Source organism: Schistocerca cancellata, chromosome 8 (assembly GCF_023864275.1).
Source record: "Schistocerca cancellata isolate TAMUIC-IGC-003103 chromosome 8, iqSchCanc2.1, whole genome shotgun sequence".
NCBI lineage: Eukaryota > Metazoa > Arthropoda > Insecta > Orthoptera > Acrididae > Schistocerca > Schistocerca cancellata.
Genome location: NC_064633.1, coordinates 456351094 through 456378258, shown reverse-complemented (window position 1 = coordinate 456378258; position 27165 = coordinate 456351094). Strand labels below are relative to the sequence as shown.

General features: G+C 40.6%; 1 protein-coding gene across 1 annotated transcript in view; it reads right to left on the bottom strand.

Annotated features, from left to right (window-relative positions):
• LOC126094713 (zwei Ig domain protein zig-8-like) overlaps window positions 1–19141 on the bottom strand; it is a 989984-nt gene extending 970843 nt beyond the window's left edge. Inside the window, exon 1 of the mRNA XM_049909248.1 lies at window positions 18744–19141. Coding sequence (XP_049765205.1) covers window positions 18744–18819 — 76 coding nt within the window. The 5' untranslated portion in view covers window positions 18820–19141. The remainder of the gene's footprint in view (window positions 1–18743) is intronic.
• Window positions 19142–27165: the final 8024 nt, after the last annotated feature.

The following is a 27165-nucleotide window of genomic DNA, read 5'->3' as shown; positions in this document are numbered from 1 at the left end:
CTTCAACGCCGAAGGCCGAACACAGGGCTGGAATGCCGAACACTTCAGTAAATGTCTAACATCTGGTAACCCAGATGGGAAGGGAAGAGATATGTTCAATCCCCCAAACAATAAAAGCGGTCTCCGCGAATGATGTCTGGCAGTGTCTCACTTCGTGATAAAAACAATTCGGAAATATCGCGGATTCCGAATGACTAAAGTCCGAAATACTGAAGATCTACTGTACAAGTGAACTTGTGTTAAAGTAACCAAATAGGCAACCAAAGTCTGACACCTGCAACGTTTATTTCTTTAAATCCATGATACAATATATGACCATAATTTTCCTATTTCCATTACTTACCCGCTCCAGAGATTGTACAGACGTACCTTACGAGGTGAAATCAATCATCATTTTAATAACAGAGGGGAAGAAAACATATGATGTAAAGTGAAGAATACATATAACAAGCAACAGCGTTCAGCAACTTTTTTGGTCTACTTTACCGATAAGTAAACACTAATCTTGAAAAATTTTTTTAACTTCAATGGCAGTGTTTCTGATAAAAAAGAAGATTTTCGTGCATACTGAAAGACCAAACATATCCTGTTTTGGTTCGGCCTAATGACGCGAAAAAGTTTCCATTTTTGCGCTTTGCGTTAATACCTATTTCTACATCTGAAGATGGTGGTCTGAACCGTAGAAACCCGTTAAAGAAACGAGTGACTTACTGAAAAGTGTTATATTTCAGTCGTAGTAGTTATCGCGATCTGCCCCTTGCGGATGAAATAATTAAATCTATAGTGTCTTTCCTGAAAATGGTTCTCTAAAATGTAGCCTTACAGAAAAGTGAAACATGAACGTTATATAGCACATAACAGAAGTCAATAGAAAGTTTTGAAATGTAGTCTTGCGTGGACAGCTACAGCCAATCAGTCTTCGCACTGAAGCAGACAACAGTAATCACATTACACAAAACGTACCCTACCCTGAATACAGTACTCCGAACACGCTATTATTTTTAGGTAAATATTTATCTACAACGAATGATCTGTATTAATAGAACCTTTGGTGTAGTAAATATTTAGACACTAAACGCACTAGAACCAACGAATATTGAGAGCATCCATGCTGAAGGCGATCAGTAGCCGAAAACACAGACTACTGTTCAATATCAGAGTAGAATGCCATACATTAGAGGTAGCTGTACAACAACATTGTGTAAATGTATTCAACCAATGGTGTACAGTTTTAAAACACTGATGAAATGACTTCATCGTCACCAAATTTGTTGAATTAATAATAGTGGTATTTATGTCTCCGATCAGTTTGCTTACAAGGCCGCATCATCTGGAAGAACACACTACCATAATGTTAACTATATACTCACATGCCATTTCAGTTATTGTATGTTTTTCCTGTAATGATCCCTTGGACCAAGAACACTAGCACAAGTAAATAATAACATTATTGAAGCAACAAATTCGGTAGTCATAATGATGTGTTTCAGATATTGAATTTCTTCACGATAATGTACACCAATGTTCTTCGAAACTATTACCAAATTCATTGCGTATATTTGGTCTACAAACACTTACTTTGATATTCGTAGAGCAAACCTTGGCAAATTTCAATCTCAGAGTAATCAATAAAAAGCTTGATCCAGTGGTTGCACAAACAGACGGCATGTTACTGCAGTGATACCTTAGTTATCTAAGAACAGTTGTAATTAATGACTGTGAGTAAATCCATCCCAATAATATTTTATTTATTATTATATTTTTTACTACTTATTATTTAGTATTGCATCACTCTACCACTCTATACCACCATCAATACTGTGAAGTTTTTGATGCCACTTCCAGTCGAAGTTCCGGTATGCAATTAGCAAATGGCACCCTGTCACATGTTCTGTGACCTATTTCCAATTCTCGATTTGTGGACGAAGGGACATGTTATCAACTTCATATGGCGGAACAGAAAAAGCCTAATCAGAATCAATGGGTTCAGGTTTTTGTCGATACATCTGTTTCGCATTTCATATGAATAGTTAACGTAATTCACCCAGAGGTGTTGACACGAAACCACGTTGGCTACTGGGAGAATCAGCTCCATATCGTAAATAGTTACTAGGGTAATCACACCGTTCTGTAAAGGGAATCGAGATAACAGTCGAATGTTGTTTGAGAGTGGCCGTAACGTGGTACAAATCTCTTCGAACATCGTTACAGCAGCGCCATAACCATTTTTGCTCACTTTATATTTACGTGGAAGAGCAGTTGCCTCTCTTCCACCACACCAACGAGATGAAAAATTGCTATAGATTTGGTACTACGTCCGCCCGCAAACAGATACGCCAGAGAGAGCACTGTAGCGGCGAATACAGAGGCAGATGAAAGGACCAAAATGGATTTCATATGCACTGACTTTTAAGATTCACATAGAAGTAGACATTGACTCTATTTGTACCAAAATACGATTCATCATTGAGCATTACAGCTCTCGTGCAACACAAGTATGACTTATGTCTAATTTTATTTGATCTATTGGCACTACATGATTACAGCTGCTTATCTTTTCCTTGTGCAGAATCTTTAAGTAGCAAATATCTTAAAAAATTTTGACAATATTAGATTATTTGCTATTACACCTGTAATGCTCACAAATAATTAATATTTCCACCCATCGTTGAACAGGAGAAAACGTCAGTCTCGTCAATGACAACGATCGTACGAATTCCATGGTGTTTTCGACATGACCCTTAATTTCCCAGAGACTCATAAATGTATGTGTGCTATTGGCTATGAAGGTTATGGTATGCAAAAGCCCAAAATTTCGATTTCACGTTATCACTGATATACCAGACGAACACCAACGTCCACTTTTCGGACGAAACAAGCAGTGACTCAATTTTGATCCATATGAAAGCAATTAAGATTCTGAAAAACATTTTCAATGTGCAGTGTAATCTTACAGCAGATGTGTTTCGTCCTTGGGTACAGAACTCGATAAAAGTCATCTTCGGCACTTCTTTTTAATATGTTATACAAATATCTGAAGTTATGCAAATGGGTTTATACGACGATCATACCTCAACGATGAAATAGTTTAAGTTTTGCACATGTTTTGTAGCAATTTACAGATGCATATTTCAACCAGTGCCGTAAATACACTCCTGGAAATGGAAAAAAGAACACATTGACACCGGTGTGTCAGACCCACCATACTTGCTCCGGACACTGCGAGAGGGCTGTACAAGCAATGATCACACGCACGGCACAGCGGACACACCAGGAACCGCGGTGTTGGCCGTCGAATGGCGCTAGCTGCGCAGCATTTGTGCACCGCCGCCGTCAGTGTCGGCCAGTTTGCCGTGGCATACGGAGATCCATCGCAGTCTTTAACACTGGTAGCATGCCGCGACAGCGTGGACGTGAACCGTATGTGCAGTTGACGGACTTTGAGCGAGGGCGTATAGTGGGCATGCGGGAGGCCGGGTGGACGTACCGCCGAATTGCTCAACACGTGGGGCGTAAGGTCTCCACAGTACATCGATGTTGTCGCCAGTGGTCGGCGGAAGGTGCACGTGCCCGTCGACCTGGGACCGGACCGCAGCGACGCACGGATGCACGCCAAGACCGTAGGATCCTACGCAGTGCCGTAGGGGACCGCACCGCCACTTCCCAGCAAATTAGGGACACTGTTGCTCCTGGGGTATCGGCGAGGACCATTAGCAACCGTCTCCATGAAGCTGGGCTACGGTCCCGCACACCGTTAGGCCGTCTTCCGCTCACGCCCCAACATCGTGCAGCCCGCCTCCAGTGGTGTCGCGACAGGCGTGAATGGAGGGACGAATGGAGACGTGTCGTCTTCAGCGATGAGAGTCGCTTCTGCCTTGGTGCCAATGATGGTCGTATGCGTGTTTGGCGCCGTGCAGGTGAGCGCCACAATCAGGACTGCATACGACCGAGGCACACAGGGCCAACACCCGGCATCATGGTGTGGGGAGCGATCTCCTACACTGGCCGTACACCACTGGTGATCGTCGAGGGGACACTGAATAGTGCACGGTACATCCAAACCGTCATCGAACCCATCGTTCTACCATTCCTAGACCGGCAATGGAACTTGCTGTTCCAACAGGACAATGCACGTCCGCATGTATCCCGTGCCACCCAACGTGCTCTAGAAGGTGTAAGTCAACTACCCTGGCCAGCAAGATCTCCGGATCTGTCCCCCATTGAGCATGTTTTGGACTGGATGAAGCGTCGTCTCACGCGGTCTGCACGTCCAGCACGAACGCTGGTCCAACTGAGGCGCCAGGTGGAAATGGCATGGCAAGCCGTTCCACAGGACTACATCCAGCATCTCTACGATCGTCTCCATGGGAGAATAGCAGCCTGCATTGCTGCGAAAGGTGGATATACACTGTACTAGTGGCGACATTGTGCATGCTCTGTTGCCTGTGTCTATGTGCCTGTGGTTCTGTCAGTGTGATCATGTGATGTATCTGACCCCAGGAATGTGTCAATAAAGTTTCCCCTTCCTGGGACAATGAATTCACGGTGTTATTATTTCAATTTCCAGGAGTGTATAACGCCAGATCATGAAAATAATCATCGATTATGTAATATTCCAAACAGATTACTCAGTTGTCATTCCGAAACTGATTCGAACTGTAGAAAAGATAATACCTTGTGTCCATATCTGGACTGTGTCTTTGTTTGTTTCACTAAGACTAATATAGCCGTCACCCAGTCGCAATTTATAGATGTCAAATTAAGACAACGCAGTGATAATATTGATGGAACTATCACCTTATCGCAGGGGAGTTCCTGTGTATATGGGTCTCCATGATCGAAACTATGTGAGAAATTACATAATTATATACAGTCTCCTGGGTAAGTGACAAATAGTTTTTCAATCTGCCACATAATAACGGGAAACTATTTAACTAAATCCAGCTTTGATATAAATACTGTATGGTGTTTCAAATTTCACCTTTCAATTTATCATTTGAAATACATTTTACTGAATTTTAGTCTTTGTAATATTTTCACCGTGAGTCAGAGATAAAGCTACTGGACTCAGGCCAAAGTCCCATCACAGAACAGTACTACTGTATGAAAAGTAATGCCATGTAAGTTGAGAGTTTCATAACAGAAAATCTTTGCACTCCTGTGCCTTGCAGTTTCAGGCTGAAATCGTTTAGTTGTGATTAGATATAATGACTGAAGGCAGGCAGCGCACTTAATAATCTCTCACAGAATCGATCTTCATTAAGTTGAGGTGTACGTTATTTATGTTGCAGGCGTTTAGAAAGTGTAAGAAGTCTATTTCAACTGCGACTCGCACATTATTTACAAAATAAATTTAGAGAAAACAATACAAATTCAGATGGAGAAAACGTAAAAGCGTATCTGATCCAAACGATGACGAAGACAATAATGAAGAAAAAGAAATTACGAGGAGCAAGGGTGTGAAATTATGAAATAAAGATTTAGGAAAAGCAATGAAAGAGGAATCAAAAGCTTGCATTACAAATCTATTGCACAATACATACAAAACTAAAGCACAATATAAAGGAGAACGTAGCTATGCTAAGGAAACAGTGTGAGAACTCCGTCAAGAATCCTGGGATGGAATGATATGAAAGATTGAACATGATGTACATGGTAACGAAAATAGAGCCAAAGAACAAGATCACGAAGTATACCAAGAAGGTAATATTAAATTTGAGGAGATAAAAGAAGCGTTAGAGTAGCTGAAGAACAGAAAATGAGCCAAATCCGATACTGTTAATGAAGACTTTATCACATGAGGAGGATTAATATTTGTACTGAGACAGCTGCTTTAATTAAATGAATGTTGAAAATGGAAGACGGTACCCGACTCTAGGAGAGGTGCAGAAGTAAAAACTTCTATAAAAAAGGCAGTACAAATGCTTGTGAAAATTACAATGGTAAAGTATCTTAACACTGGCTATAAATTGTAACCATGAATAATTAATAACAAACCGAAAAGAATAGCTGATGTCCTCCTGCTAGAGGAACAAAATGGTTTTAGAAAGAAAAGATCATGCAGTGACAGTATTTCTAAAGTCGTGCAGGTAACTGAAAAGAGATAACATAATCAGCAATTTATAATGCATTTTCAGATATTAAAAAAGTCTTCAATAGAATGAATACCTATATGCTTTGGAATACAATGAAAAAAAAACGAGATTATCCTAAACAACTAATACAAGTGATACAAAGTCTGCATTTAAATAAGGTGATTTTAATTTATAGAGGCTAAGGGGAACAAGACCAACGGTAATTAACAGAGGAGTAGGAAAAGTTTGCATGCTCTCACCCTCTTCCTTTCGTGTATTATTAACGACACTGATAGCCAGTGGAAAAAATAAGGTAATCGGGAAATAAAATTAATTCCCAGAAACACACAGACAAATACCCTACTGTTTGTTGACAAACAAATAACTTTACAAGATACAGAAGGTGATTTACATACAATTCGTTGAACATTGCTTGTACTTAATAAACAAACTCTGTAACTTAAAAATTTCAGAAAACAAAAACTAAATTATGGTTTTTAAAGGAAAATACCCAGTAAATTCTAAGATAATATTAAACGGGAAATCAGTTGAACAAACATTTCGCATGTCATGTAAGATATGAATATAATAATGAGACCTCCAGTGGATAAAGAAGTGTATCTATACAGCTAATAAGAGCAGGTCAAGATTAAAAAAAAAATATTACGAAGTAAATCTACACCTATGCACACACACGGAAGTGAGACCTGAAGAATAATTAGGAAAGACCAAAAAAGGATAGAATAAGCTGAAATGAAATGTTTAACGAAAGGAAAAGAAAGTACTGCGAGAGATAAAATACATAATTCTGACATAAGTGGAGAATTAAATGTATTTTGCACTAATGAAAGAGCAAACTTCGGGATTGTCAAACGAAAGAAGCATCTTGAAAGAACCGTGAACGGAAGAATAATTAGACAAGTAACAGAGTACAGACCTAAAGGAAAGAAAGATACAGGACGATCAAGGAAAAGATGGCTTTTGTGAAGACGGAACAAACTATAAGCATGTTCTTCGAAGAAAAGCAGGTGATAAATTCAGTAAATTACAATTTACTCTGTAATATATCTGTTATAAATCTGCTACAGAATATGACTGTCAGCGTGACAGAGCGCGATTCCCATTTCCGTCAATTATTCTGTTTGGAGGACTAGGACAAAACACAATCATTCAGCCTTACAATAATAAGTAAATGGAGGTGTCGAGACTTTTGATTCTGAAGGTGACTGTAACTACTTTATCTGTCGAGCACCGACTTGGCACTCCTTCAACTGCAGGAGCTTACGCAGAAGACAGCACAAAAGTTAGCAGCGTTCCCTAGTGCACCACTTATTACACAACGTATCGTTCTAACGATGGGCTGCCGTCCTAGCAGAGCGTAATCTAAGCCCTCATAGAAGTACCGTATCATCACTACACGACACAGACAGTAGAAAGTCTCCAATACCCCGTCAGGTGTCTTTCTCGTCATTATCATAAAGTAGACTCCGCTTGGTTCTAGTCTTCCAGTCAAAATATATTCTCTGGTTCAATGGAATGTACCAATAATTCACTACCATGACAAGTGGCTTTTAACAGGGAACTAATGTGTGGTTCATATACTATTGTGCTCTCGGATTCCCAGAGAGTTTTATTTGGGGCTCATTGAGTACGAATCATAAAAAACGAAGACAATGCTTGTTAGAAGGTTGTGAGAGCCGTAGCGTTTCTGGACGTTGGTCATAATACTGTGTAGATAGGTGTACACGTGTTCCGTAATGCTTGTCTATCATACTCCGTAAAAAAGATAAAAAACCTTCAGGCCTCATCACGATCTGCAGAAAACTACTTAACGAAATCCTCGTCAGTTCCTGTGCGTCTTGTTCCCTGTTCGTCAGTTAACCAGTGTGTGACAAATCAGAAACTGATGTTGTCAATCTACAACTTCTCCGATGTAGGTCTTAAGGGCTATCGCCGTATTATGTCAACATTTGCTGCCCTTTATCGATATTACCTATCGACATACTTGATGACAATCGACCCGAAATCGGCGTGAATTTAACAGTTTTCTTTCCCTCCGAAAAGATATTGAGCGAGTTGTTTCACAAGTTTTGTTTTGTACACCTGCACCACGATCGTTTACGTTTCCGTAACCTTCACGCGCTGTTTTGAAAACAATAAATAAAAATATAAGTAACTGGTAGTCACATTTCTTCATGGCAGAATTGTGACTTTAGTCTTGACACTCGATATTTTATCCGTAGAAAAATCTGTTGCATCGTCGTGTGATCGATTTTACAAGTTAGATATTATTCTATTCACCAATTTGTTTAGGTGTACAGCAAAGAGAAGCGCCCCGTCCGCCCACCCATTCCGTTAACCGAGATCTCACGTTCGCATAAAACTCGTGATGTATGTATTAGATCACATTACGAAGCCACACCTCCAGTGTTCGCGTTAAGTACCTTAAACGTGAAATTGGATTAAACGATGCCATAAAGATGGTTCTAAATCACATTAGCAACTGTTGCATTAAGCGCAGAATGCCAAAAATAAAGTCGATATATGCATTAAAAGCATTTAAAACCGTACAGACAAGACCTGCGAGAACATTAGTATACATATTTTGCAAGCATTCGTTTTCGCTTACTTTACAACGGTAGAGAATTTGTCTGAATATGGTTCTATGGACAGGCTGCTAGGCATTAAGTGTGAATTGTAGAGTAATCATGCTGATATAAAATCTAGAATCACCGACCGACGCATGGCCAACGATGCCAAGGTACACTGTAGAAGTCGAGCAAGTGTTCAACGTTACTCTGGACACACATAACACATAACTACCCACCCACCCACACACACACACACACACACACACACACACATGCATACAAGGTTCTCATTTCCGTGGGGTAGGTATCTTCTCATAATTAAGAATGGCGTCAGCCACTACTCTGAGCAAAATTTTTGAGAACATTCTTTGGAAGGCAACCACCAGAAATGGAAGTCTACTCCCAAATATTCCACATTAGAAAATCATCGGTCCCACGCCGTGCATTCCATTTCGGTAGCAAAGACCATGTCAACAGAGGTAGGATGTGAAAAAAAATGGCTCTGAGCACTATGGAACTTAACATCTATGGTCATCAGTCCCCTAGAACTTAGAACTACTTAAACCTAACTAACCTACGGACATCACACAACACCCAGTCATCACGAGGCAGAGAAAATCCGTGACCCCGCCGGGAATCGAACCCGGGAACGCGGTCGTGGGAAGCGAGAACGCTACCGCACGACCACGAGCTGCTGACGATGTGAAAAAAGTCTTCTCCTATTTCGCAGCTTAATTCCTACCCAAACGTGCACATTTTTCTGCCTTTTCGTATTCCTGTAGCTACGAAGGATTCGTGCGTTTTATTTTCGTGCTATTGTTAAAAGTAATATGAATACACAGAATCTTCCTTTCGTACAAGAACAAATTTGTGTATGTCAATATGTATTCCTCTTTACGGGTAAGGTTTTTGTTGCATCACGTTGGTATTTTATATAACCAACCTATCTACAGGACAGCTTATCCAACTTATCTATAGGATTCTGATTCCCATCCACTCTTTAGTCCAAGTATTGTGTCTCACTGTTTAGAGGCACAAAACGCGTGGGTGTTTTCAGCTCGTTACTAAATGCAAATAAATAGGAGGCCAAGTTGATAGGACCTGAAGGAGTACAGGTTGCAATAATATGCGGTACAGCACACTGTTAGAGAGAAGGTTTCTTATTCAAGAAACACATGGTATAATGAAAATTACTTATCTTCAGTAGTTTGTAGGACTGCAGCTGCGGCTACGACTAATACAACATATTCTCAGGGACTAAGCCTGATGGGCCCTCTTCATGGGAATCTATGCAAACAGAAGTGGCTGAGGGCCGATTATGAAAGTGCGTCTGCCTAGGTTGAAACCTAGCTAAGAAGTGAACGAGGCACACTCCAGTTCCGTCGAGCTGCACAGCCCGCTGGAGTACGCTTTGCTCGGCAGACGATGGACTGCCAACCTTGCGTTGGCGCGGCGTTGTAGTAGTATCTGTGGAAATCATACTACACCAAGAATACTACACCATAAATCCCAAAGGTTTTTGGATCACTACATACAGTTTACTATATGGTTAAACGATGATAGCGTACTATTGGGTAAAATATTCCGGAGGTAAAATGGTCCCCCATTCGGATCTCCGGGTGGGTACTACTCAAGAGGACGTCGTTATCAGTAGAAAGAAAACTGGCGTTCTACGGATCGGAGCGTGGAATGTCAGATCCCTTAATCGAGCAGGTAGGTTAGAAAATTTAAAAAGGGAAATGGATAGTGGGAATTAGTGAAGTTCGGTGGTAGAGGGAACAAAACATTTTGTCAGGTGAATAAAGGGTAATAAATACAAAATCAAATAGGGGTAATTCAGGAGTTGTTTTAATAATGAATAGGAAAATAGGAGTGCGGGTAAACTACTGCAAACACCATAGTTAACGCATAACTGTGTCCAAGATAGACACGAAGCCCATGCCTACTACGGTAGTTCAAGTTCATATGTCAACTAGCTCTGCAGATGATGACGAAATTTATGAAATGTATGATAAGATAAAAGAAATTATTCAGGTAGTGAAGGGAGACGAAAATTTAATAGTCATGGGTGAATGGAATTCGAGAGTAGGAAAAGGGAGAGAAGGAAACATAGTAGGTGAATATGGATTGGAGGGTAATAAATGAAAGAGGAAGTCGTGTGGTTGAATTTTGCACAGAGCATAACTTAAACATACGTAACACTTGGTTCAAGAATCATAAAAGAAGGTTGCTTACATGGAAGAATCCTGGAGATACTAGAAGGTATCACATAGATCATATAATAGTAAGACAGAACTTAGGAACCACGTTTTAAATTGTAAGACATTTCCAGGGGCAGATGTGGACTCTGACCACAATCTATAGGTTATGCACTGTAGATTAAAACCGAAGAAACTGCAAAATGGGGGAAAATTAAGGAGATGGGACCTGGATAAACTGACTAAACCAGAGGTCGTAGAGAGTTTCAGGAAGAGCATAATGGAACAATTGACGGGAATGGGGGAAAGAAATACAGTAGAAGAAGAATGGGTAACTCTGAGGGATGAAGATGTGAAGGTAGCAGAGGATCAAGTAGGTAAAAAGACGAGGGCTAGTAGAAATCCTTGAGTAACAGAAGAAATATTGAATTCAATTGATGAAAGGAGAAAATTCAAAAGTGCAGTAAATGAAATAGGCAAAAAGGAGTAAAACGTCTGAAAAATCAGATCGACAGGAAGTGCAAAATGGCTAAGCAAGGATGGCTAGAGGACAAATGTAAGGATGTCGAGGCTTATCTCACCAGGGGTAAGATAGATACTGCCTACAAGAAAATGAAAGAGACCGTCGGAGAAAAGAGAACCATTTGTATGAATATCAAGAGCTCAGATGGAAACCCAGTTCTAAGCAAGGAAGGAAAAGCAGAAAAGTGGAAGGAGTATATAGAGGGTCTATACAAGGGCGATGTACTTGAGGACAATATTATGGAAATGGAAGGGGATGTAGATGAAAATGTAATGGGGGATATAATACCACGTGAAGAGTTAGAGCACTGAAAGACCTGAGGCGAAACAAGGCCCCGGGAGTAGCCAACATTCCATTAGAATTACTGGCAGCCTTGGGAGAGCCAGTTATGACAAAACTCTACCATCTGGTGAGCAAGATGTATGAGACAGGCGAAATACCCTCAGACTTCAACGGGAATATAATAATTCCAATCCCCAATTAACCAGGTGTTGACAGATGTGAAAATTACCGAACTATCAGTTTAATATGTCATAGCTGTGAAATACTAACACGAATTCTTTACAGACGAATGGAGAAACTGATAGAAGCCGACCTCGAGGAAGATCAGTTTGGATTCCGTAGAAATATTGGAACACGCGAGGCAATACTGATCTTACGTCTTATCTGAGAAGAAAGATTAAGAAAAGGCAAGCCTACGTTTCTAGCATTTGTAGACTTACAGAATACTTTTGACAATGTTGACCGGAATACTCTCTTTCAAATTCTAAAGGTGGCAGGGGTAAAATGCAGGGAGACAAAGGCTATTTTCAATTTGTACAGAAAGCAGATGGCAGTTATAAGAGTCACGAAAGGGAAGCAGCCGTTGGGAAGGGAGTGGGACAGGGTGATAGCCTCTTCCCGATGTTATTCAATCTTTATATTGAGGAAGCAATAAAGGAAGCAAAAGAAAAATTCGGAGTAGGTATTAAAATCCATGGAGAAGAAATTAAAACTTTGAGGTTCACCGACGACATTGTAATTCTATCAGAGACAGCAAAGGACTAGGAAGAACAGTTGAACGGAATGGACAGAGCCTTGAAAGGCGGATATAAGATGAACATCAACAAAAGCAAAACGTGAATAAAAGAAAGTAGTCGAATTAAGTGGGGTGATGCTGAGGAAATTAGATTAGGAAAAGAAACACTTAATGTAGTGAAGGAGTTTTGCTATTTGGGGAGCAAAATAACTGATGATAGTCGAAGTAGAGAGGATATAAAATGTAGACTGGCAATGGCAAGGAAAGCGTTGTGAAGAAGAGAAATTTGTTAACATCGAGTATAGATTTAAGTGTCAGGAAGTCGTTTCTGAAAGTATTTGTATGGAGTGTAGCCATGTATGAAAGTGAAACATGGACGACAAATAGTTTGGGCAAGAAGAGAATAGAAGCTTTCAAAATGTGGTGCTACAGAAGAATGGTGAAGATTAGATGGTTAGATCACATAACTAATGAGGAGGTATTGAACAGAATTGGGGTAAAGAGGAGTTTGTGGCACATGTAGACAAGAAGAAGTTGCCGGTTGGTAGGACATGTTCCGAGGCATCAAGGGATCACAAATTTAGCATTGGAGGGCAGCGTGGAGGGTGCGACGGATGGTATAATTCGTAGAGACCGTTTTCTGTGTCATCACTCCATTAATTAATCGTGGGAAACTATGAGATTCCTGCTTGAGAGTAAACAGAAAACTGAAACTGAAATTCAGTTTTAATCTTCTTCGTTGTGACATTTTATAGGCGTGTTCGTCAGAGTTTTTTGTTTCTAAGCACAATGTGATTAAGATAAAACCTAATATCATGTACATTATTACCCTACATTCATATTTACATGGATATTCTGCAAATCACAGTTAAGTGTCTGGCAGAGGGTTCATCTAACCACCTTCACAATTCCCTATTATTCCAAACTCGTATACAGCGCGGAAAGATAGATCACCTACATCTTTCCTTACGAGCTCTGATTTCCCTTCTTTTGTATCGGTGATCGTTTCTCCCTATGTAGGTCGGCCTAAAGAAAATGTTTTCGCAATCAGAGGCGAAAGTTGGAGATTTGAGTTTCGTGAGAAGATTGCTCCGCAAGGGAAAAACGCCTTTTTTTTTTAATGAGGTTCATTGCAAATCCTGTATCATTTGAGTGTCACTCTCTACCCTATGTCGCGATAATGCAAAACGTGATACCCTACTATGAACTTTTTCAATGTACTCCTTCAGTCCAACCTAGGAAGGATCCCACACCGCGCAGCAGTATTCTAGAAGAGGACGGAGAAGCGTAGTGCAGGCAGTCTCCTTAGTAGCTCTGTTACATTGTCTAAGTGTCCTACCAATGAAATTTAGTCTTTGGTTAGCCTTCCCCACAACATTTTCTATGTGTTACGTCCAATTTAAGTTGTCCATAATTGTAATTTCTAGGTATTTAGTTGAGTTTACGGCTTTTAGATTCGACTGACTTATCGTGTAACCGATGTTAAAAGTTTCTTGCACTCCTGTGGATGGCTTAACACGTTTCGTTATTTAGGGTCAGTTGCCAATTTTCGCAGTTTACAGTTATCTTTTCTAAATCGTTTCGCAACTCTTTTTTGTCTCCTGATTAGTTTACTAGTCGACAAACGACAGTGTCATCTGCAAACAACCTTAGACGTTTCCTCAGTTTGTCTCACAAATCATTTATATAGATAAGAAACAGAAAATGGCCTATAAAACTACCTTGGAGAACGCATGAAATCGTTTCTGTCTTACTCGAAGACGTTTCGTCAATTACTACGATCTGTGATCTCTCTGACAGGAAATCTCGAATCCAGTCACATAACTGAGACGATATTCCATAAGCACGCAGTTTGACTACAAGCTGCTTGTGTGATGCAGTGTCAAAAGCCCTCCGGAAATCCAGAAATGTGTAATCAATTTGAAATCCCTTGTCAATAGCACTCAACACTTCACGCGAGTAAAGAGCTAGTTGTGTTTCACAGGAACGATGTTTTCTAAATCCTTGTTGAATCTGTGTCAATAGACCGTTTTCTTCGAAGTAATTCTTAATGTTCGAACGCAATACATGTTCTGAAAGCCTGTTGCATATCGACGTTAATGATGTGGGCCTGTAATTTAATGGTTTACTCCTACCACCTTTCTTGAATATTAGTGTGACCTGTGCATCTTTCCAGCATTTGGATACGGATCTTTCGTAGAGCAAACGGTTGAATATGATGGTTAAGTATGGAGCTATTGCATCAGCATACCCTGAAAGGAATGTAATTGATTCATAGTCTGGAGCAGAAGACTTGCTTTTATTAAGTGATTTAATTTGCTTCACTACTCCTAGGGTATCCATTTCTACGTTAATCATGCTGGCAGCTGTTCTTGATTCGAATTCTGAAATATTTACTTCGTCTTCTTTTTTGAAGGCATTTCGGAGTATTACAAGTAAAAAAAGCAGACTGGAACTGAGTAATTAGGACAATCACATCGGAAAGTATTAGAAGGATCGTTTAGTTACTTGTGACTATACACTACAACAGAATATTAAAAAAAATGGCATTTCAGTCTTTGATCGATATTTTTTATTTTCAATGACCGGTTTCCGGCTAGCTGCCCATTTTCAGATCATATATTGCAGTTACAGAGTAACTTGTCGGTACAGAACTATCGTTTCACTGTCATAACTCATTCGGTTCGCTGTCATTGAAAAAAAAATAGCGATCAAAGACTTAAATGCCATATTTTTATTTAAAGAACGATCGCGGCAATCCCATTAAGACAATCATGTATAGTTTTGATAAACCGAATATTTTATCCTCGCACCATAGAAAGAATACACTCATAGCATCAAGTGGCACCTTCGTAGCTGAAATTAATTACTACCTATATGTTCCTAGGCAGGAGGTAACTACCATTTTAGTTCATATTGAGATTAATTAGATCACACGTCAACCCACTAATTACAGGAATGAAAACTAGTGATACTGGACAATATGGAGACTTGAGTTAAATTTGTAGCGTTTCTAGAAACACTAAACCACTAAAGCGAATATAATTTTGCAAAATTAAGACTGAGCGGCCCTTTACTTTCCGAGAGTTAAGAACGAATGACCCGAGTATTCTCATAACTAGTAATGTTGTCTTGAGTAAGCTTGTAAGTGATGGAAGCGATTCTTCACTGTGTTTAAAATCGCTGTGTTCGGAATACACCAGTAAGAGAAATCTACTGTGATGTCTGTAAAGTAGAAAAACAAATACTGATTGAAGCATTCCTCTGTGATTTCTGAGAGACGCTGGTAATAAAAAGGCGAAACTTCGTGCATTACGTCTTCGACAGTATAATATTGACTACCTGTTCCGTATAATTTGAACAGAGAAAAAGTGACAGTGAGAATTGAAAATACAAAGATAATAAAAGGATACTTCTGTATTAGTGTCTTTACCTATAATACGTAATTTTCTGGGTCGATAGTATTAATTAAATATCTAGCGATCAATTCACGTCGCCGACATTTCTGGTTTTGAACGATCTACTATTTACCCGAATTCTACTCCGTCTGCTGTCGATGTTAGGCGAGCATGGAATGTAAATAACAAGTATTTCTTACGAACTTAGGAATCTTACAGGCAGCACATTAGCATTTTCACACAATACAAAAAATTTTTAACATATTTCTTTCAGCGTTATTTCATACATTGAAACCTGCGATAAATAGTAAACCTTATTTCAGTTAGTACCTGGAGTGAGATGAGTTCACTGCTCTCACAGAAGCGCATTATTTCACTGGTGAATAGCAAGCAAACCTAGGACTTGAGTCTGTCAACTGTCACGATGCAGAATGACCGATTTTCTTTTCTTTTATGAGATTCAGTTACACAAAGAGTTTCTTGTATAACAATTACTGGTAATAGAAAGATCGTATTGTCGTTACTGTAGGTCACCGTTGAGAAATCACAAATAATTTCTTTGAATAGGTCCTTTATTGAAATAATACAAGAGCAAAACAATAAATATTGTGACTTTGCTACTGACGTGGTAAGTGTCTAAAAGAGCAGGACATACGAATTTTTGTTCTTACAGACAACATTCTGGTAGGTACACAAACCACTCACGTAGTCAAAAACAAGAAAGAAGGAAAGAACGATGTAAATTATGGTCATATCGAGAGCGAGGCAGAATGAAAAAGCGAGAGCGCATTAAATTTCGGAAGTAACGTTATCTGGGTTTTCTCAGAATGATGCGACACCGCATGAGCTGAAAAAAAATTTTGTATACTCTGCCACTCTCAGCTTTTTCCCATGAAAGAACGTAAGAGACGCCAGAACAGTGGGAAAACAAGCAACCACACAGCGGCTGTCTGCGCTGTACCATATCCTTCCTCGATCGTAAGCATTTTAAATGCAGATACGTGCAAAAATGGGATGGCTGTCGTATACGTAACCGCTATCAGATTTTAAAAGTAGTTTGAACTTAACCGTGTTTCATTCCCGTGCCCTACTCGCTGTATATAGATTTGGGAAGCAAAGGGACACATTTCTCTATTTCTATAGTACATGCCATCTCAGTGATCGCAGAAAGAACGCCGTTAGGTAACGTTTTTATATTGATCTACGGTATGTCGTGTGTTTAATTTTTGGCTGTGGGGCATAAAGGCTGCTTTCTTGTTATTTTTCGTCAACTCACATGTGTTTGCTGCTTTTTAGTTACTTTATGTATGTTTCAAAGCAATTACGATGTCAACATTCGGCAGAATAGTACAATAATAAGTGCTATATTGGCATTATCTGGTGTGGTAGCTATAACATTCATTTGTCTACTATAATGGACAATGATCTGTCGGATCGTATTTAAGAAATACCTGCTGTTTGAGTTACTGTTTCCCATATATTTGTCATCATCACTTTAATTCCATGGCCATAGGGTTTCAACAGATCAGCAATCACAATTAACAACTTTGTAGTGACAAAGTCTTACAGTTTTCAGATTAAGAGCATAAACGTTCGATGACGTTTCACTTGGATGACACTCCTTAAAATGACTGAAGATGAAGCCATTGTTGCGTCGAAATCGACTGCAGGTAAATAAAGAACTCAATAAATACAGCTGAGTAGAAAAAAGTAGTAAGTGAATGGCCTTATGTCTCATAACAGAATACTGAACCTGATGCCTTTTTGGCATAGGTGAATACTACCGAATACATCCTGATGAAATGAGTGTCAAAATAGTTTATTTTTCAAACATTACCTTCTGGAGCTTTGTAATCGTTCGTTTTATTCATGTAACTATAATAGATAATTACATACTGAAGGTTTCGCAATATTTGTAATTACTACATTTTTATGCTGGATGGAATTAGCAGTTGTATTTGGTATTTTTATGTATCAACTGTATTTAAGATGCAGGTACTTGTACAAACAACAACGTTATGCATCGTTATAAAGATGTGTACAGAGATATTAATCGTTATTGCCACATTGTTGATGCTCGAATCCCGTTGTCAGGGAAATGGTGGAAGGACGACATACAAAAGTGAAAGAGGAATTCAGACAGAAGGCAATGCTTGACTAAACTACGAACACGTAGTTGACTATATCTTATTTTAATAAATGATATTCAGTATTGTGATTCCCAACTTCTCAGTAACTATGACAGTTTATATAACATTGCCTAACATTGCGCTTGTCTTCGCGGTCATTCACATCGGATTACTCAAGACCAAAACACTTATTCGTTCTGTAATCACTTAACGATGTGCGTTCTGTAGTGATCAACCACAATACTTTAGGAAGCGAGATTTAGCGATTACGAAAAGAATGTCATACGTTCAAATTCAAAACATATTACAGCGCTCGTTAGGAGCCAAAGAAATTGTTTTAGAAAATAATATTTTTCACACCAATAAGCAGTACAACATAGTCTTCCATGAACGATCCCAGTCTCAGTAAAATCCTTCTTTTTTTTCTGATATGTCGTTTCATAAAATTCTGCAAATGTTCAAATGCTAATATAACTGGTGTTTCGTACGCTCTGAAGGCGGCCTTCTTCAGGCCATAGACTAATTTATCTGTAGAGCAGGTACTTCAATACATCGCGTTTCTAATGGTGGCATCACATCGATAATCCTGTTAGACTATTATAAAGGCAGTATATTGAAGCAGTTGACTTCCTAGCCATGAAACAGCAGTACATTCGGAAGGATTTTAATGGGTCCAGTGTTTCCTGCGTATCAGTTAGAGTACAACTTGCATGCGCGATGAGGAAGCTGAGGTGCGAATAACAAGTCATAACCACGATTAATTACTTGTTAAGAATTAATAAAATAAAATTATGTAGCGTCGCATAACTCACCGGGACGTGCAGCGGGTCCGGCGAACACCAACCAGACGATGCCGGCCACGGTGGCACAACCCACAACGCAGGCCATCACTGACAGTACGTGAGCTACCCTAACACCCGTAGGATCACTGAGAGTCACTGAACAGGTCCCGCATAGCACTTCTACAGTAGTCAGACAGAGCTACACATGGAGGGCATGAACCGGGGACCGAAATTTTTCTGCCCGCGGACTGCACGGCGAGTGCGGACGACCTCACACGCACGCCGAGAGCGGCCGGTCGCCGCCTGCACTGCTACCGCACAGGCTGGGCCCCATAGCTGCCGACTGGGCGCGTGACGCTGGTTGCCGCGGCGCAAGGCGCGCGCTTCGCGGGCTGCTTCCGGCGGCTGTCGGCGCGGTCGTCGGCGCAGGTGGCGGGCAGGTGCGGGCGGAGGAGTGAGCGGTGCGGCGAGGTGCGGCGCTGGTGAAGGCGCCTGCCGGACTGAGGCGGCGCCGCCCACGCCCACCGTCGCGCGGCCCCGGGCCGCCCCGCGCGCATGCGCACTGCCGATGCCGGCCGCGACCCCAGCCCTGCAAGCAAAACACTTCCGCCCTCTACCCTGGTGCCAGGGTGAGGGTTGTTTCGAGTTACCCCCTCCGCGGACCTGTAGGGGCCTGCAAAAGTAGTGAACGCTGACTGACAATGAGAAGGGAAGAATGGCATTTCATCAACACTGTTCATGTTTCGTAATGCAATAGAAGTCCAGCAGCAATGTATACAATGTGATTCGGGGGGAATAAAACAAATGAACGTAATGAATTCCAGTGCTGCAGGTACATTCTTAAAAACACAAAAATGTTACACCACGATAACGTTAATCGAATTGTATGCTGAGTAATATTTATTTCAGTACAAAGAAAAGTGGAGAAAAGCAATTACTACTGCTATGTAGACATGATGACAGTTGGATGTTTCTTTAACGTCAACAATATGCCAACACATCTGCAAATTTATACATGACAATTACTAAGTTTTCTTAGGAAATTCTGTTGCTTTTGCAAGAAACGTATAGTTCTACAAAGAGCAGATTAAGAAATACGACAGTTACGGTAATGCAATGTCAACATTTTGTTCATGTGTAACCAGCAACCTGTTTAGTTAATGGAGGCATTATTACAAAACTATCACAGTTGCAGTACATACATTTTGGCGACTAATTTCGAACTGACTAGTTCATTCTCAAGCCTGACCTATTGGGTCTTTATTGAATGTGCCTGATCTTAATGACAAGAATCTAAATCTGTCTATCTTTCGCTCTGCTGTGCATATCTGTTCTGTAATTTGCTGCGGGTGAGAGATATTCCGTTCAGGCACAACTAGTGTACAGGAGACGATTCCCTGACAAGCCATCACACAGTGACGCTAGACAGATATCAAAACACACATTTGTTTACATACAAGTAAGAATCAATATGATGAGGGTTCTGAATGAAGCAGACGGTTTGAAACTACTCACCAAAATAAGTGTACTGTAACTGTGAGAGATATGTAATATACTCTTCATGAATATGATTAATAACGACCCAAAGGAAATTTCGGACAAAAACCTCAATGGGGATTCAGAAACCCGTAACTTCTGTGGGTCATACTCACTGTGATAGACCTAAAGTGAGTTGAATGAAAACAAGTCAGGATTCAAAAGGAATGAGAGAACGCCAAAAGATTTTATGTGGCATTTGAGTGTTTTCTGTAGTTTACGTTATCTTGAAAATTGATTTGTTTTTATGTAGATATGTAAGCAGAATTTTTCCGAGGGCTTTGCGCAGATTGTCCCATTTACCATGTTAACCCGAAAAACTTTTTTCTGGTGCGTCAACTGAAAAATTGTTTCAACCAACTTTCTTCAACATCATTGCGTAGTTCTTGCTAGGGGTATATGTTTTATTGTATCTTCACAGATGTAGGTAGAAGTTGAATCTTTAAATGGAGTCATGTCTATTTTACTTAAGAATACACTTACCCCCTCCCACAACTATTCAGAATTGTACCACACTGAACCATTTTGGTGAACCATTTTTGTCAATGAAATGTAGATGTGGAAAGGTTAAAGAATACACATGTTGCGAAGTAACGGAGCTGTTTACTGCCTTGATTGTACGCATTACTTACCGACTGTAGTGCTGCAGTAAAGGTGCGAGTTTTTTTTATGATTTCTGAGCCATGTAAATACAGGTACTTCTCTCCCACCCGCATATCTCATTTGTTGTTGCTTTAGCGTACAGTACACTGTATACCAGTGCAACCGTGCATCAGAATAACTTAGTAACTGCATGGTGGAAGTGGACATCTTGAATAAAATTTTTGTTCTATAAAGATGTAAGATGTAGACGCATGTCGATAAGGTAGATATGCTGCTGATCAACGGAGAAAGTACGTTTGCAAGAAATACTGTAATAGCTTGAATTTTTAGGTTCAGTGCTGAGAGAGAGCATTATGAGTATTACGTTATTATATCTATCTTGCGCTCTGCTGTACATATCTAAATGGCTCTGAGCACTATGCGACTTAACTTCTGAGGTCATCATTCGCCTAGAACTTAGAACTAATTAAACCTAACTAACCTAAGGACATCACACACATCCATGCCCGAGGCAGTATTCGAACCTGCGACCGTAGCGGTCACTCGGTTCCAGACTGCAACGCCTAGAACCGCACGGCCACTCCGGCCGGCTGTACATATCTGTTCTGTAATTTGCTGCAGGTTCAGGCACAACTAGTGCACAGCAGAAGATTCCCCGACAAGCCGTCGTCTTCTCGTGTACTTGAAACTGGAATTTTAAATGAAAAACTTCTAAATCATCGTAGAACAAGAACAGACGAAGCTGCTAAGGTCGCTGTGCTGGCTGCCGTAGTCATGAATCCTCAAGTCAGCAAACGACGATTTCAATAACATGTTGGTGTCTCGAAAACAGGTGCACATCGGATTCTGTAACGTCATAAATTCCATCCTTACTATATTCATTTACACCAAGAATTTCATGGAAATGACTTCGGCAACAGACTTCAGTTTTGTCAGTAGGCTCTGTGACACCTTTTAACGAATCCTAATTTCTTCTCAGATCTTCTTCTTACTGAAGAGGCGTCAATCTCCAACAAAGGAGAAGTCAATGTGAGAATATGCTTTATTGGTCAATCGGAAACCCACAATGATTATGACAGACAGAGCATCAAAGTCCACATAACGTTAATTTGGCACGGAATTATTGGAGATACCATTATCGGGCCATTCGTTGTAAATGACAGCCAAAGTGACAGACAATACGTTCGATTTGTAAGACACGCTCTTCCTGTTATCTGGTACGCCGTACCTCTGCATCAGAGTTTGGTCATGTGGTATCAGAATGATGGATGCCCTGCGCATAGCGCCTTACAAACACCACGAATTCTGTACTGTAAACCTCGGATAGGAGGATTGGACGTGGTGGCCCAGATAGTTGGTCAGCCCGATCTCCGGACCTTACAACGCTGCATATTTTTCTGTGGGGAGCAGTCAAGCATGCTGTCTACCGATATGTAAATAGCACCAGAAAACACGCAGCAATGCATTAATTATGCTTGTAGAGCCATCATAGATGAAGTAGTAGCACGGCGTAGGGCGGCCTACATCTACAAAGTGACCCTATGTGTGAATGCCAATAATAACCATTTTGAGCATGTGATGTAAGCGCTCTGTATTTTATGTAGTAGTAGCACCACAGTAAAAGTTACTACAAAGGCCATGTTACTTCTCCACTGCCATAAGTACTGTAATACAGCACTTAACAGTAACAAACTCCAGTTACTCTACAGGGCAGTATTGTTGCATTCAGTATTTATTGATAATTTGTAAAATTTTCCAACGCGTCTTGAAGAGGTTAAGTGATTTAGTTAATGAAATGCAGTGAAGTGATATTTAAGTTAGAGAAGTTATGTATTATTTATCATATTCATACTACTGTTGTCAATAAAATGGAACAGTGTAATATGTTCTTGAATAGCTCTTGGAGAGGGAAAGGGTATTCTTGAAGAAAATTTACATATACATCTACGTGATTACTCCGCTATTCATAATAATGTGCCTGGCAGAGGGTTCAATGATCCACCTTCAAACTGTCTTTCTACCGTTCCACTCTCGAACGTGCGGGAAAAGCGAGTACTTAATTTTTTCTGTGGGAGCCCTGATTTCTCTTATCTTATCGTGACGATCATTTCTCTCTATGTAGGTGCCAACACAATATTTTCGAAATCGGACGAGAAAACTGATGATTGATATTTCATGAGAAGATCCCGTCGCAACAAAAAGCACCTTTGTTTTAACAATCGCCACTCCAATTCACGTATCATATTTGTGGCACTATCTCCCGGATTTCGCGATAGTACAAAACGAGCGCCCTTCTTTGAACTTGCTCCATGTCATCCGTCAGTCCCACCTGATGCGGATCCCACCCGCACAGTAATACTCTAGAATAGGGCGGGCAAGTGTGGTGGTAGTAGATCTGTTCCACCTTGTGATTGTTCTGCTAATGAATCGCAGTCTTTCATTTGCTCTACCCACAATATTATCTATGTTTTCGATCCAACTTAGACTACTTGTAATTTTAATCCCTAATTATTTAGTTGAATTCACAGCCTTCAGATTTGTGTGATTTATCGGGTAATCGAAATTTAGACGATTTCTTTTTGTACTCATGTGAATAACTTCAAACTTTTCTTTAGTCAGGCCCAATTTCCACTTTTCGCACCAAACAGATATCTAAATCATTTTGCAATTCGTTTTGGTCATCTGATGACTTTACAAGACGGTAAATAACAGCATCATCTGCAAATAATCGAAGAGGGCTACTCATATTGTCTCTTATGTCGTTAATATAGACCGGGAACAATAGAGGGCCCATAACAAATCCTTGGGGAACACTGGATATTAATTCTGTTTTACTAGATGACTTTCCGTCTATTACTACAAACTGCGACCGTTCTGACAGAAAATCATATACATGGTTCTATTTAAAGAATTTAGTGTCTACTCCATATCTCCTACATCTGTAAGAATTCATAAGACGTATACCCCCAGCAACAACTACCCAATGATGCTAAAAACATTGGTTGAACCACTTGTTCATTTAACACATCAGAAAAAAGTTTTTATGGGTAAACAAGATAAATGGGACCCACTGTATATAAGTGGTAACTCTCCTTTCGGTAATGTCTTGCGGAACAGACACCATTTTTATCCAGCAGCCATTACAAATTAAGAAACAAAAGTAATCAGAGATATTGGCTTCAGGTGTGCACTGATTGAAATCAGTGAGGGAAGCTGAAGATTTATGCTGCGCCTGGATTCCAGACTAAGTCTCCTGCTAAGCAGGCATATGCTAAACACCAGGCCGTCCAGACACAATGGTCATTGTAATTGCACGCCTCCCATCAGACCCAAATTGTCAACTTGTCCACGCTTTACTGAAGTAGTGCCCCTTGCCTATTATCTTCCTTACTCGCAGCGTTTTGTTCCCATAAGCGTTGTCCTTCCTTTTGGACACGTCCAAAAGAACAGACATCACATACACAACACATATATTTGTGAAAAATGTTGCGAATAATTAGGATAACCGGCAAGGGCACTACTTAGGAGCCGGCCGGAGTGGCCGTGCGGTTCTAGGCGCTACAGTCTGGAACCGCGAGACCGCTACGGTCGCAGGTTTGAATCCTGCCTCGGGCTGGGATGTGTGTGATTTCCTTAGGTTAGTTAGGTTTAAGTAGTTCTAAGTTCTAGGGGACTGATGACCTCAGAAGTTGAGTCCTATAGTGCTCAGAGCCATTTGAACCATTTTTGAAGTACTTAGGAACCGTGTGGACATCCGAGAATTTACGTCTGAGAAGAGGCGTGCTAGGATATTCCGTGCAGATGCAATGACCACTGTGTCAGGATGACTTAGTGGTCTCAGCATCTGCCTCATAAGCAGGAGGTTTGGGTTCCCGAATCCAAAGCCCGCAGAGCCGGCCGCAGTGGCCGAGCGGTTCTAGGCACTTCAGTCTGGAACCGTGCGACCGATACAGGCGCAGGTTCGAATCCTGCCTCGGGCATGGATGTGTGTGATGTCCTTGGGTTAGTTAGGTTTAAGTAGTTCTAAGTTCTAGGGGACTGATGATCTCAGATGTTAAGTCCCAAAGTGCTCAGAGCCATTTGAACCATTTTGAACCAGCAGAAGTTTTCAACTTTTGCCATTGATTTCAATCAATGCCCGTCGACAGCTTATGTCTGTAATGACTTTGTGTCTTCCCACTTAAGATGGAATCTCCCCCCTTAAGATGAAAACAATCATTTAATCTGAATATTATATGTTAGGTTGGATTATAAGCTCATACCGTATTTTCGTAATTTTAATAGACACAACACAAATACATAATAGAGATTGTAGTCATCAATAACATATTCAACCGACTCTTGAGTAATTCTTCGATTCAATGACTGTAGCAATGGTTTTTGGGTGAAGGACCTTTCGTGTCATGTTCGGAGCGCATTTCATCCGGAAAGGAAGTAACTTGAAAGTTGTTCGAAGGAGAGAAGAAAAGGCGAAAATCTGAGGGCGAAAGATCAGGTGAATAAGGTCGGTGCCGAACGACTTCCCTACTCAACTCCCATATAGTGTGTTCTGTAAGTCTAGATGAATGTGTGAGGTCGATATCGTGAAGTAGCATCACTTCATGCAGTATTCTTGGCCGTTATCTGTGGACTGTGTCTGCAAGTAGCCTCAGCTGTTGACAATAAATGTAGGCATTGATGGTTACAAATTGTGGAAGCATGGAAGCAATTCATAGGTACACCACGCTGAGATGTTTATTTATTTTTTGTGGATGCACGCAGGTCTTTGTAAGGGTTGTTGTTGCACCACGCACGCATCTGAAAATGTGTCCTGCCATGTGATGTCCAAATACACTCCACTTTTATCAGTCATGTACTTAGCTTTTCGAACGCCTTTCCTTTGCAACTTCCCTCAATGACATCTTGATGGTTGGACTAACAGTACGCGAAGACTTATATTCAATTGCCCTGCAATTTCGACCACACAGATATGCTTTCACCGCTGACATTACAAGATTGAAGCCGGAAAGGAAGATAAAGACCTACTATGAATTCTATGGCGTGAGTCTCCCAACGAACCAGTCAAGGCTTATCGTTTAACTAGTCACTTCTGGTACAGCAACAGTGCCCTTTCTAGCAAGAAGATGTCTATTACAACTAGCAGAAGATGAGAGAACAACATATCGAAGGGCTGCAAACACGTTAGAAAGGGATTTCTACCTAGACCCCGTAGAGGAGTCACTCAGTCTGCAGGAAGAGCTTATTAGAATACTTCACAGTGGAGGGTTTCCTCTTCTTAAATGGTGTGCAAAAGATTCGAGATTGCTCTAAAACATCCCACCTGGACATCGTGAAACGCAAATACCATGGAGTATGGCAACGAGCAGCAAGAACGAGTGAAGACTTTGGGTCTGTTGTGGCATTCTCATAGCGATACCTTGCAATTCCTAGTCACTGATGCAGAAAACAGTAACGCAAGCTGGACTAAACGACGTATACTTTCTCGGGTTGCTTCTATATTCGATTCATTGGGACTTCTGGGACAAGTGGTAGTGACTTGCAAGGTGTTTCTGCAACATCTCTACCAAAGACAAATGGAATGGGACAAGCGTTACCAGATGACCTGAAGACGAGTGGGAACAGATGAATAATCATCTACCATCACTGAACAGCATTCATACTGAACGAAGAGTGATTAGCAACGGAGTTAAGTGGCTTTAGCTACATGGTTTCTCAGATTCCTCCGAGCAGTCATATCGACTCTGCATTTACCTTAGATGTGTCTGTGAAGAAAATAATTACTCCATCAAGCTTTTAACTTTGAAATCCAGAGTAGCACCACTCAAGACAATATCACTGTCAAGATTTGAACTGTGTGCAGCCCTACTACTCGCTAGATTAATGGAGAAGGTAAAATATGGGCTACACTAAAACATCGACAAAATTTACTTTTTGACAGATTCTATTGTTCTCTTGGCGTGGTTGGCGAAGGAACCAGCGTCATGGGAAACGTCTGTCGGAAATCGTGTGTCTGATAACCGGCAACTCTCTGCGGCAGAAAACTGGAACCACGTAGCTTCTAAGAGTAATCCTGCTGACATCATTTCGCGAGGAATTAAATCACAACTGCTAGAAGACAATAACCTATGGTGGACAGGTCCTCGCTGGTTCCATCAACCACCACGAACGCTGGTGACCTTCTGGTGACAAACAGACCCGAACTATTTTAAAAAGTTAACGCAGAACAGGGAATCAGCGATCATAAAGCGGTTACGGCATCGATGATTTCAGCCGTAAATAGATATATTAAAAAGGGTAGGAAGATTTTTCTGTT